Genomic DNA, 13,647 nt, shown 5'->3' with positions numbered 1-13,647 from the left:
TTGTTGCGCTGTCAAAATCAATGTTTATATCAGTAGACCCACTCACTTGTTTCATCCTGATTCATTGCTTGAAATACATCCCCCCTTAGAGGGATGGAGTTGGGTAGACCAGGTTGCCCTGGAGGCCCTGGAGGTCCTGGAAGACCGATTTCACCTGGGAAGCCTCTCTCTCCCTTCGGGCCTGCGAACAAAGTAGGGTGTTTCCTTATATGTCCAATTAACAGAATTAAAAGTACAATGCACATGTGACAGTTATAGTTAATATTCCAGCCTCTACCAAAAGGACTGAAGCAGACGACTAGCAGATTAATTTGAGGTGGTAAACAGCTCACAGATGCCTGTACAGGAGTGTATTTCACAAAACAGTCTTATTCTCCAGGGTATATTTTTGTTTGTCCATCTGAATTTACGTCACCAAATTATTCAGTAACTGCATGAAATAAATGTAAATTTTTATTTTATTTTTTATTTGTTTTTTGTAAAAGCTCCCCTCAAATTTAGGGAACATGTGTTGTATGATCACACATATTACTATATGCTTACAATTTACTGCTCAAAGCCAAAAATCTCAGACGCTCTTTGTGTAAAAGTAATTTTTACAGAGCAGGTCACTGAAGAGACGCCATCTGTTTATAGTTTATATCCCAGATTTGTGGAAAAATGGGTCGACTTTCAGAAAAAAAATGAATTCAGCTTCTTTTATTATAAGGGTTTAAAATGACATCACCATCTATTTGACTGGAAAGAAGAGTAACAGCCTCAGACGACACCCACCTTCTGAATGTAGCTTATGAAATATGAAAGTTATGAAGAATATGACAATGTGCATTTTGGAACCACCGGTGGTCCCAAAGAGTTGAAAAGGGTTAATTATAGTCTAAGGATAAGACATTGAAAAGACTTTACAATGTCTATGGATAAAAAAAGAAAGAAAATAAAAAGTGCATATTTAAAGCACTAAAACCTCCAAATCAAGTCTGATGTGTTTTTTATTATTAAACTTGCGGAAAGAAGCAGAAGAAGAGGAAATTTCAGGAGAAATGGTGATTTCTTTAAGCCAGGTGATTCAAACACAAAGACACTTGACAACAGCCCATTCTGCTAAAAATGTCAAACAGCACCAGCTCTCACAGGTCTCGGGCTCGATGGGGAAAAGCTTTAGCCAAGTTGCCATATATATAAAATTGCCTTAATAAAAATAGACACTAATGTCTTGAAGAAAGGGTAAAATTATACAAATTAGTGGCTGCACTATTGTTTAAGTCATAATGAGTACCGCCGCCCATCCCTCCCACCATATACATCTGCTGAATGCAGCTCAGGGAGTAGAAGAATAGTCTTTGAACACACATGTTATTGTGGTCATCAGTATGACAAACGACCTGAATGCGATTCTTACCCGTGGGTCCCGGCCGCCCTGGAGCACCCATCTGTCCTGCAGGTCCAGGAGGGCCTGATGAGCCAGGAATACCAGGAGGTCCAATAGGCCCTGGAGGACCCCTAGTATCTGTACACAATAAGTGGAGGCACACAGTATGGAATATGTATAAGAAACTATAGTTTCTAATCTTTCTTGACTGAAATCCAGAAAGTATAAAATATACATGAAAGTTTTGTGACATGAATTTGATGAAATGTCTGATCTTATTTAAATGGTTTATGAAAATGGAATGACATGCTAATTATATTACTTATATTACCAACCATTAGCCACAATTTCAGAATAACTTGTGCCAATGACATCAGGTTTACTATGTATCTACACCAATAAGGCACATGTATGTAACGTGACAGAATGACACAGGCGCTCGGAGATGAAAGGTGAATGAGAGGCTTTACTAGTGCAAAACAGAATCCACAACCATAGTCAGGTCACAGGCAATGGTCAAATCCAGAAAAGACAAAAGCCCAAAAGGGATCAGGCAAAAGGCAGGTCAAAAACCAAGGCAAATTGGGTCAGAACAGGAATAAATAGTCAGCAATAACTCTCAGTAGCTCTGTGAAAAGAAGCAATACCTCGCAATAAGACAAGCCCAGGCTTCCAACTAAACTAATCAAGGAAGAACAGGTGTTACTGATCAATATTCTGGGGAACTGGAGCGTTGATTGGAGCGTGGGAGTAAGGCTGGAGTCACTCGATCTCCCAGGGGATTCTGTGAGTCCAAAGAGAGCTCAGAGCCGACGCGAGTCATGACAATGTGATTGGTCTGTGAGTTTCCTGGGCACAACTTAAGTCTGGGATGACCAGGACGACCACCATGCTCACGTCCGATCCAAACAGGAGACAGGACAGATGCGGTCTGACGATGACGACCCTGCAGATGCACCTGATGTGGATAGGAGGGCACCTTCCTTGGACAGCCCCTACGTCGAGGAGCAGGTTATACAATATATTCCATGCAGGTACCCAACACTGCTCCTCAGAGCTGTATCCCTCCCAATCCATGAGGTACTGGAGTATACCTCCATGTCTCCAGGAGTCCAGCAACCTACGGACAGCAAACACAGGTGCTCTGTCTATCTCCTCCGGATGGGGTGGTGTGATGTCCAGCATAGACTCGTCCAAGGGGCCCTGGAATAACAGGTTTCAGTTAAGAGACATCAAAAGAATGCGAGACCCTGAACCTGGGGGGCAAATCCAATTTATAAGTCACTTCGTTAAGCCATTTCAATATTTTGAAAGGACCAATGCATTTCGGGAGCAATTTTCTACTTCCCTCAGAAACTCTGAAATCCTTGGTAGATAGCCACACTCTCTCCAGGCTGATAAATGGGGGTTTCTTCCTATGGTGCTCAGCTTTCTCCTTATTTTTTCTTAGTACTTCCTCAACCCTCTGGTGGGTTTCTTGCCAAACACTTTCACTTCTCTGCATACAGGCATCAACAGCTGGAGCATTAGTGATGGCACCTATCCATGATGCCAGCAGAGGCTGGTAATCCAGGACACACTGAAAAGGGGATAGACCTGTAGCAGAACTTATTAATGTGTTTTGTGCTATTTCCACCCATAAAAGAAACAGACCAGTCTGAGGAGTTTTTTATGCAAAAGAGTCTGAGAAATTTCCCCAGTTCCTGGTTCATTCGCTCACATTGTCCATTCGACAGTGAATGATACCCATATGTAAGACTGATTGACACTCTGACATGCTCCAAAAATGCGGACCAGATTTGTGAAGTGAACTAGAGACCTCTATCTGATAAAATGTTTTCTGGAATGCCAAAAAAATGGAAAACCTAATTAAATATAGCTTCTGAAATGTGGAAAGCTGTGGGGATATTGGCAAATGGGATAAATGGGACACTTCTTGAAAATCAATCTATAACCGTGTGGATAGTTCTGTAACCCTGTGATTCAGGTAAGTCTGTCACATAATGTATGGCGATGTGGGACCATGGTGGAGCTGGGACTGGTAATGGTTTATGCCAATTTGCGTGCGGGCAAAGTCTTAGGCATCTTGCATTGAGAACAAATGGTACAAGAAGCAACAAATGAATAAACATCACGGTTCATGGTCTCCCAACATTACCTATTGGCTAATTGCTGCATATGGGTCTCACCCAGATGACCAGATGAAAGAGAAGAGAGGGCCCAGGTGATTAATCTATCACAAAACTGTGATGGTACATAAAGTTTACCAGGAGGGCAATGACTAGGGACTTGGGAGTTTACTAAGGCCTTTTCTATCTCTTCATCTATTTGCCGTCGAATGGCAGATACAGTTACAGTGGGAGGCAAGACAGGTTCAGGATCAGAAGGTGCGGAGTTAGTAAATTCAGATTGGTGCGTACAGGATAAAGTGTCCGCTTTGGTGTTTTTTGAGCCAGGACGCTATGTAATGGTGAAATTGAACCTAGCAAAGAATAGGGACCAACGAGCTTGACAGGCATTTAGTTGCTTAGCGTTACATAGATATTGTAGATTTTTATGGTCAGTGAGTACAAGGAATGGATGCTTAGCTCCCTCTAGCCAATGTTGCCACTCCTCTAAGGCACGATTAACTGCCAACAGTTCACGATCTCCAATTCTTTAGTTTTGTTCAGTGGGTGTCAACTTATGGGAGTAGAAAGCTATCGGATGGAGTTTGAGGGTTTCCAACACGTTGTGATAGGACAGTGCCGACACCTATTTCTGAGGCTCAAAAGGCTCAGAGGGATCAGGATGTTTGAGGATGGGGCAGTAGAAAACGATTCTTTTAGTGCTTGAAAAGCCTTCTCAGCTGGTTCAGTCCATGGAAACTTCTTGGGATTGCCTTTGAGTAGAGCAGTTAGGGGGCAGCAATGCTACTAAAGCCTTGAATGAAACAGCGAAACCTAAGAATCGCTGGATCACTAACTGAGGATAGTGCAGGCCAATTCAACACTGCATCAACTTTCTTATCGTCCATCATGACCCCTGTTGGCACTAATGATATAACCCAGGAATGAAACGGATTGTATGTGGAATTCGCACTTTTCTCCTTTCATCTACATATTGTTTTCTAAGAGTTTCTGATGGACTGCCCGAACGTGACTGATGTGGGACTCCAGGTCTGTTGAATACACAAGAATGTTGTTTAAATAGGCTATTGCAAATTAACCCAACATCTCCCTGAGGAAGTCATCGATAAATGTTTGGAAGACAGAGGGCACGATAGAGAGCCCAAAAGGCATCATAAGATACTCATAGTGCTCTCTGGTGGTCACAAAAGCTGTTTTCCATTCATCTCCTTCTTTGACACAAATGAAGTAAGCAATTCAAGTCCAGTTTAGTAAAATATTTGGCTTCTTTTAATTGTTCTAGGGCTGAAACAACAGACACTTGATGACAGCAGACAATCACTGGTAATAAAAATGACTTGGAAACCAACCCCTTTGTAGAAACACGCACCACATTAGTACATGGAGTATTCTCCACGTGCTTTCCAGGGGTCAGCGCAGAATTTTTGGGTGGCCTGGTGCTGAAATCCTGTATAAGATGACCGGCAACACCACAGTACAAACAAAGGCTCTCTGAGCCTCTCCTCCTTGGGTAGGTGGGAGAAGTCACACTGCATGGGTTCTTCACTGTCTTGATGAGTCAGGTATCTAGGGGTAAATCAGGTTTTCACTATGTTTTTTCCAGGATTGCCAGTTCATTTCCTGCCAAGATTATTCAGCAGCTGATCGAGGCGAATGGAGAGCGTTATTAACTGGTCTAACAAAAGGTCATTGTCTCTGCATGCCAGTTAGAATGTCCCCAATAAGTCCCTGACGCAATATAACCAGTAGTGCTGCTTCGTTCCATCTGCTACTAGAAGCTAACGTGCGGAACTCCACAGCATATTCTACCATTGAGTGGCAGCCTAAGTGAAGCTTGGTTAACATTTCACCACTGATTTGTCCTTTATGGGGGTGATCAAACAATTTTAAATTCTTTTCGGAATTGGCTAAAAGACAAGTTGTGAATGTGACCAACTGGCAGTGGCCCATTCTAAAGCTTTATCTGATTTTTTTTTACCAAAAATGAGATCTTGGCAGGTCGGAGTTAGACTGAATTATTTAAAAAGATGGAAGATTGAAGCAAAAATACCGCAACACTTATCAGGGTTGCCATCAAATTTATCTGGTTTACTGACTGGAAAAACAGCGCTCGAGTTCACAGTTGCACTTGAAGGACTGACGGGACTCACCACCGGCTCTGCTGGCTTGAGGCTCTGAAGTTGGGTGGTGAAACCCTTCACACTGTCAACCAGTGAGTTTGTTGTTCCATCTGCTGGTGAGCTAAGGACTCCAGAGACTGAGTTACCCCTGGTAGCATGTGCTGATGTCGGCTGAGCAGATGTCCTTGCTCATTCAAAGTTTTCTGTTAAGCCTCTGGATCTGCCGTCTGCATGGCAGTCGAGGTATTCTGTAACGTGACCATGATGCAGACGCTTGCAGATGAAAGGTGAATGAGAGGCTTTACTAGTGCAAACAGAATCCACAACCATAGTCAGGTCACAGGCAATGGTCAAATCCAGAAAAGACAATATACAGAAAAACACAAACATAACCAAGCGAAAAGTCCAAAAGGGATCAGGCAAAAGGCAGGTCAAAAAAAAGGCAAAATGGGTCAGAACAGGAATAAACAGTCAGAAATAACGCTCAGTAGCTCTGTGAAAAGAAGCAATACCTCACTATCTACTATCTAGACTCTCTACAAGCCCGGGCTTTAAACTAAACTAATCAAGGAAGAACAGGTGTTATTGATCAACATTCTGGGGAACTGGAGCATTGATTGGTGCATGAGAGTGAGGCTGGAGTCACATGATCTCCCAGGGGATTCTGGGAGATTGAGTCCAAAGACAGTTCAGAGTTGAAGGGAGTCATGACAATGTGATTGGCCTGTGAGTTTCCCAGGCCGCTAAATCTACCACAAAGGCTAGCAAAGTTATGCTGATTAAAATAGGACGACTCCGTCAAAATGAACTAATTCTTCATAGTTTATTGGTTGTAAGTCCAGGTCTGCATAGGACCGTGGTCTGCCTTAGTGACCTCTGATCTACAGTACACTGTTATAAATATATAAAGATTCTGTGCAGGTAAATTTTTAATAAGTTAAGGTACAAACAATGTAAATGTTCCTTCAAATGTACTGCAGTGGTTTAAGGTCCAATTGTGAACCTAAAATATTTTTTTCCAGGTGAAAAGTCGTATTTGTACCTTTTCATAACCAAATGTTTTAAAAAAGAACAGTAAAATAAAAAGCCTGGAGGCGAGGCGATGTGTGTGGAGTCAGTACAGCTTAGAACATATCATTTCAGTGGATTATGGTTCAGTTATGTTCCCTGACTAAAGGTACTGAGATGTACCCTTGAGGGTCCCACCCCAGTGAGGAGAGGGGTACTGCCCCAGCAACAGTTTAGTACGCTTTTTTCTGAGAGTGTGTGTATCAGGCCACTGAACTTGCAATTAATTAGTAATTAAATAGCAATTTTAGACACTTACATCATTTGAAATGCAATGTAGCTTACATAAAAAACAAAAAAATGTCCTAAGAAAATAATTAAGATTATCTTAAGAGAATATTTGAGAACTTCTTAATTTTGTTTTCTAAGAATCGCATTTAAGAACATTCTCATGAACTTTGTGTTTGTCTTAAGAACCGTCACAAGTTTTCTAAAGAACGTTTCTGTGAATCTGGCCTCTGGTCTAGATGGAAGCAACTTTTTGCCAACTTGCTTTAATGGAACAACTCCACCTGTACTCCACATTTCAGTCTGTACCTTTTAAAAATATGCGAAAGAGCTAATATCCAGAACAACTGAAGAGGATGTGCTGCCAGACGCTGACATAAATTCAGATGTTGGCCATGCTGGATCCTGTTATTATGGAATATCATAATATTCACATAGAGTGAAATGTAATCCAGCAATCTAATTCATCCTCATAGGCTATGGACCCTTTGTATTATTGTATAGAGCAGCTTTTGCATTGCCTCATTGTGGGAGTTTACCTCAAATCTATTAAGTGGATTCGACATAGTTAAGCCAGGTCCCGGAATGTGCTGCCAGATTAAACACTGGATGGGCCCATAAAGATGTAAATAGGCAATATGATGGAGAAGGATTTCATAGAATAATCATAATAATAAAAATAATAATAACATTTCATTTGAAGCCTTTTTACATGAAATTCAATCTTTCGTTGAAAAAGAAATAAAGAGCTATTGAAAACAACTGTTCACTCATTAGTTTCGCTGTATTTAATGTAACAATGGGTAGAACTGAATGCCTAAAAAAATTATTTACAAGAACTGAGCGATACGTTTATGACAATTTGCTGCCATTAGTACTTGGCATACACCATAATGTGATAATTTGGTGGCTACTAGTTGTAAAGTAGTGAAAAGTAGTGAAAAGTTAACCTGACATTGCCCCCCCTCCCGGAATTACAGTTATAAACAGTAGTAAAAAGGTGAAACATGTGGAAAACATGTCATGAACAAGTAGTTCTCTTGATTTCTAATACTGCACCTGGATAGCTGGGTCAGCACTCTTTAACACGATTAAACACCAGGTGAGAATTTTCAGACACAAGAAACTTTTGGCTGCTTCAGCCCCAAAGAAATATGAATATCCTTTCTTCATGTCTCCAAGCAACAGCTTTTCTTAGACTCAACACATCATTCCTCCTCCGCTCCAATGGCAATTACTTTCTTCTCATATGTGGCCACAAATCTCTTGCTGGGGGTGAAACACTACTCTGCGTTAAACAATGGGGTTGATGCTTTATAAGAAATGAAAGAGGTTAAATGATGTTCATATTGCCTTACCTGGTTGCCAGAAGGGTGGGGGCCCAATAGTGGTGGGGTTGGATGTGTCCACCTCATTGTCTGTTGATCCCTCTGGCAACTTATGAACAAGTGGTGGCTGGAGTCTGGCCACCTCCAACAACTTGATCTAACAAACACAGCCAAACACACCAAATACAAATACTACCAAATACACAAAATACTTAACAATCATCAACAGACATTTAAGTACTGTATTTAAGTGCCGCATTCATGGATGCATAAAATAAATTATATATTTTACCAAAAACATTGTCTTAATTTAGGAGTCTATGCCTTAAAATACATGACATTCATTGTGATGTACCTCAGGGCTCTGCACTAGGGCCCCTTCGATTTGCAGATGTTTCCCTATTGTATTATCACTTAATTCGCATATTATTAAGTTACATAAATTTAGAAAACCTGATCACATATCTAAAAGACATGACATTCATAATAGAGCCCCTTCTATTTGTATATGATATATAACATCAGTGTCAGAGTGAAAAAACTGACCCAATCCATGCAAGTTTTGCTCCCAAAAAGGCTTCAGCTTATATTTTGTTGTTTAAGTAGCATCTGCACAGCAAAAGTGCCATCATAATGACTTTTCAAGGACTTCTTTGTCAAGTTTCTAGGCTTTGCTCTTACCTTAGATTCAATGGTGTTCAGACGACTGCTTAGGTCAGTGTAACCAGTACAGTTCATACACTCTACATGAGAGAAAGAAACAGAGAAAATAAGAGAGAGAGAGATTTTTCCTTTTTCCATTTCTCAAAACACTTAAATGATCCTCTTGAGGCTTCTTGTAAAACAAACCCCACAAAAGCCCGGCTTGTTTGATCAGTGCATGGCTTTATCAAGCCTCTATGGAATGAGTGTTTTCATATCTTGAGGTGTCTAGGGAACACCATCAATATGAAGAATGAATACCAGTTAGTTATTTGGTTAGCCACATCTATTCAGCCACCATATAATACCCACTGCCGCACATGAATAGGCATACACAGACAAACTGGATAGGCCAAGAAAGTTGTTGAGGAATGTTCTCCAGCAGAAGGGAGTGAAAGCGTACCACAGTGCCAGTAGATGAATGACTTATATGAAGGAGTCCCCTGAGCTAACATTTCACTAAAACAACAAATTACAGCTCGTTATTGTATTATTCCAGTACTAAATCAGCCCATTCGTCAGAAGGCTTGACACACCTACATCTGTGGACAGGCTCTCTCTCCTCCTTCACTTCCTCTGCCGCTTGATCCTTTTATTTACTGCTCCATCCCTCGTTCACTTTCCCTGCGCTTGTTTTCTGTCTGTCTGTCTTCCTACTGTGAGTCTGGACTATTGCCATTATGCACTACATGTCCTCTTTATTTGCCATGCCAGCTTTACAGAAACTCTAGATGCCAAGGTGCCAGCCAGAGCTGAGCAGCTAACATACACAAGCTAGCGTAGTATGAATGAAAGTTTTATATGATTTTTTTTTATTGATGTAAATTATGATAGTTTTAGACATTACTGTGTATGCTTAATTGTACCTTGAGCACCTCACTAACTGGACAGGACAAAATATTCTGCATGAATAAAAATAAAATATAAATTATTTTACTTGAGAGCAGCACCAAGAGGCACAGACGAGCTGCCTGTCTGGGCTCGAACGCAATAAAATCTTAAGAACTAACACTTAACCTTGGTGTTTGAATGGACTCTGATCTCAGTTTTAGCTGTCGTGTCAAAGCAACTACTAAATCAACATTTTATCACCTTAAGAAGATCAACAAGATCAGAGGTTTTCTGACTAAACCAGACCTGGAGAAACTCATCCACACCTTTATTTCTAGCAGGATTGATCACTGTAATGTTCTCCGAAGTGGACCAAAAAAGACAACCGGACAGCTTCAGTTGATTTAAAATGCTGCTGCCAGAGTTTCACTCAGAGTAAAAGAAGTAAACACATCAACCTCGTTATTAAATCCTTACACTGGCTTCCAGCCTGTTACAGAATAGACCTTGAGATACTATTACTGGTCTAAAATGTCTTAATAGTGCAGGACTGCGTATTTGTCTGATATGCTGCAGTGACTCTCCGATTATTAGGACCTGGTCAGTTAGTCCTGCTGAAGGTAAAGGCTAAAAATGGAGAAGCAGCATTTGGCTACTACGCTGCTCCTAAATGGAACCAGTTGATAGAGAGCGTTAGAAGAGCCCCGTCACTGGACTCTCACTATTTGAGCAGCTTTCAGCTCAGTTTAAATACTATCAGCTCTACTGCGCTTCTCTTCTGTAACAGCACTTTATTCCTCTAATTCCATTTATATTTTGATCTTTAATGGTTCTGTTAAAATCTATTTTTATTCATGTTTTTAATCAGTTTTAATTTCTATTCTCCTTCACTTTGTTACTTTTTAAACTATAATTTGAATTATCTTTGTATTTCGTCATTGAATGAGTGCAGTGGATAAAAGGTGCTACTTAAATAAACTTGCCCTGTCTTGCCTTCAAGAATGCATTTCCATTTCCCCATAGGCACCACATCTCTACAAATCTATCTAATATTTACCACTCCTACATTCCTTTTTCTTCCTACTGCAAAGAAGTGCTACTGCCTCATCTCGGCCATCTAACATTGGTTAAACAACCAGATTTTAGTTTTGTTTCACATTCCATTGATCATATTAATTCTGTGATATTTTAGACTAGTTATATCAACTGTGTTCTTCACATTAAGGCACAAAAATAGGGCTCCATGTATTAAAAACATATGACATTCATTATGGTGCCCCCAGGGCTCTGTACTAAGTCCCTTCTAGTTGTGTATGTTACCCTTGGGTAGACTTATCATTGAGCATGAAAGCAACTCAACCAGTAGGCTATTTAAGATGGTAATCTTAGAAGATTACCAGACTATTCAAAATAAAATCACTGAGCTTTAGACCAAAGTACATCTTTAAAAATAAATAAAAACAAAACTGTCCTATATGGCAAAACAACAGTGCCAAGGGAGCGATAAATTGGGGGCCACATGACATTTGAACTTCACTTCCAATTATTTTCCAGCTATTTTCAGCCAGGCTTCTTTTTGTGGCTAGGCCTGCAACAAAAACAGAAGATTTCAAACAGAGCTCTCTACAACAACAGTCAAATGAAGGAAGAGGCGAGGCTGAATGACATATTCTGGGATCTTGCCTGGCCCAGTTTTCTTTTTTCTAGAGAGCTTATCTTCGGTGTGGATTGGTTTGGTGCATGACCGCATGGCCTGTGAAAATGATTGGTCTGAGATTGGTGAAGAAACCGTAAACAGCCCACAAGAACCAAAAACCCTTGGAGGAGACAGGATTTCCGTTTGGGAGGATTTAATTACATGGGCTAAGAGAACAAGCTTCCTCAGGCCGTGTATAAAAAGAGGAAAAAGTCAATGCTAGCTCCATGTTTACTAATCTAAAGACAATATATCATATTTATGAGGCTTAGAATCCATCGAGAATATAAATCTGGAAAACATTTTAAGACTGCATGGCTGTTCAAAAGTAGTAGGTTATAGCTACATTTGTACCACACAGTGTGGCATAAAGCCCTGCAAAATCAAGATCAAATCCAGAATCCAGGCAGAACAGTGCTCCATTATAAGAGTAAAGAACTGAACCCTGTGCCTTGTAGCCTTACTTTATGTGATATGAACTTTATGAATATTATTTGAATATTATTTATTATATATTAATATTATTTATGTGATACCTATTTGAAGGACTGCTGCAAGTTGTTTCAACTTTGTAGAAAAGAAATCAAAAAGCTGATTTCAAACCATAGGATTGCATCAAATGATATCAACACAAAAAACAATGGCAAACTACAAAGCTTAACAGTTCACATTGTTTAAAGCTGTAAGCTATGGGGATCTGGAGACCTCTCTGGTGGAAATAATTAGTTGCACACAATGTGAACATTTTGTAATGCGGGCTGTGGTTTAGATCAATACTGTTTGTCATTATTTGTTGTTGTATTTTACATTTCGTAATGGACCACATGTTTTCAGAAGGAGACACACAAGCCAGTCTAGCACCTGCCCACTCATTACTCAGCCATGCTGTTGTGACATATTCTTGCCATTGTCATGTTGAAATAAGCAGGGGTGTCCCTGAAAAAGACGGCATCTAGAAGGCAGCATATGTTGCTCGAATATGTGCATATATCTTTTGGTATTAATGACATTTTCCCATATTTCTGAGTTACCCTCTAATACCTCCACCCATACCATGACAGACCTTGGCATTTGAACTTTATCCTGGCAACAATCTGGACGGCTCTTTTCTTCTTTGGTTTGGAGAAGACGACGTTCATTATTTCACCAGACCACAACACTTGTTTCTACTGAGCATCAGTTCATTCTAGATGAGCTTGAGCCCTGAGAATTCAGTGCCATTTCTGGATGCTACAGACATTTAACTTCCACTTTTATTGCAGTGCTGTCTGAGGCATCAAAGGTTATGGGCAAGTTGTGGTATTTGGTCTTGCTGAGATTTTTCCAGATTCTCTGCATTTTTTAATAACATTATGCACCATAGAGAGTACAGATGCCTTTGTGGCAAAGTGACTAACTTTGAGCCATCCTTGTTCATAAAAGTCTAGGCCTTTCCTTATCCAGGAGGCTCTTTTATACCCAACCATTTAACGATGTTCCTAGTTTTAAATTGTTCCTGCCCCAACTTTCTTGGAATGCATTGCAAGCGTCAATTTCAGTGATCATATATTTACAAAAAAAAGAACACTGACGTTGAGATGATAACATTTAATTTGCATTTACTTTACTGTCCCAACTTTCTTGGAATTGAGTTTGTACATTCCATGACACAAAACCATCCTAAGGAGCTTACAGACTACTGAAAGTTTGGAAAAGGGCAAAAATGGACTCTTTCAGACGTGCCTAAAGCCAAAACTGGCACTGGCTGTCTTAAACCACATGCTTGCTGTTTTCCACACTTCAGCCTGTTACTGCACTATTAGAGCTCACACACAAACATGCGCACCTCCCATCAGTCTTTCTCTCACATAGCTGTAGACAGACTTCCACAAGCACTTTCTCCCTGTGGACTGCTGAAAACATTCCTGCTCAGCATCATCACTGGAACCATTTTAAGCACATTGCTATTACATCGGATAATTGCACCTCCAAGAACCTCTCCAAGGAGAAATAGACTTAAAATACATTTTAATTTACTCTGCTTCCCTGGGGTTTGAAAGTTTATGATTTCTACATGTTTTTACAAAAGCCATGCGTATACTTGGCGTTGAAGTGTGTCCTGTTCCTGGATATTGTCAGTATACATGTTTAAAAGACAAGCGTCAGCATTTGTGATCGATCGTGATCCCAAAGTAAT

At 40.3% G+C, this 13,647-nt stretch overlaps 1 protein-coding gene across 1 annotated transcript in view; it reads right to left on the bottom strand.

Moving 5' to 3' along the window:
• Window positions 1-13,647, bottom strand: part of LOC108424012 (collagen alpha-1(XXVI) chain-like) — a 64,506-nt gene that overhangs the window by 19,562 nt on the left and 31,297 nt on the right. Inside the window, exons 4-7 of the mRNA XM_017691753.2 lie at window positions 8,924-8,985; window positions 8,273-8,399; window positions 1,400-1,507; window positions 47-181 (exon numbers count right to left, since the gene is read on the bottom strand). Coding sequence (XP_017547242.2) covers window positions 47-181; window positions 1,400-1,507; window positions 8,273-8,399; window positions 8,924-8,985 — 432 coding nt within the window. The remainder of the gene's footprint in view (window positions 1-46; window positions 182-1,399; window positions 1,508-8,272; window positions 8,400-8,923; window positions 8,986-13,647) is intronic.

This window comes from Pygocentrus nattereri, chromosome 19 (assembly GCF_015220715.1).
Source record: "Pygocentrus nattereri isolate fPygNat1 chromosome 19, fPygNat1.pri, whole genome shotgun sequence".
NCBI classification, from domain to species: Eukaryota; Metazoa; Chordata; class Actinopteri; order Characiformes; family Serrasalmidae; genus Pygocentrus; species Pygocentrus nattereri.
The sequence above is the reverse complement of the archived record's forward strand: the minus strand, read 5'-3'. Positions and strand labels throughout refer to the sequence as shown.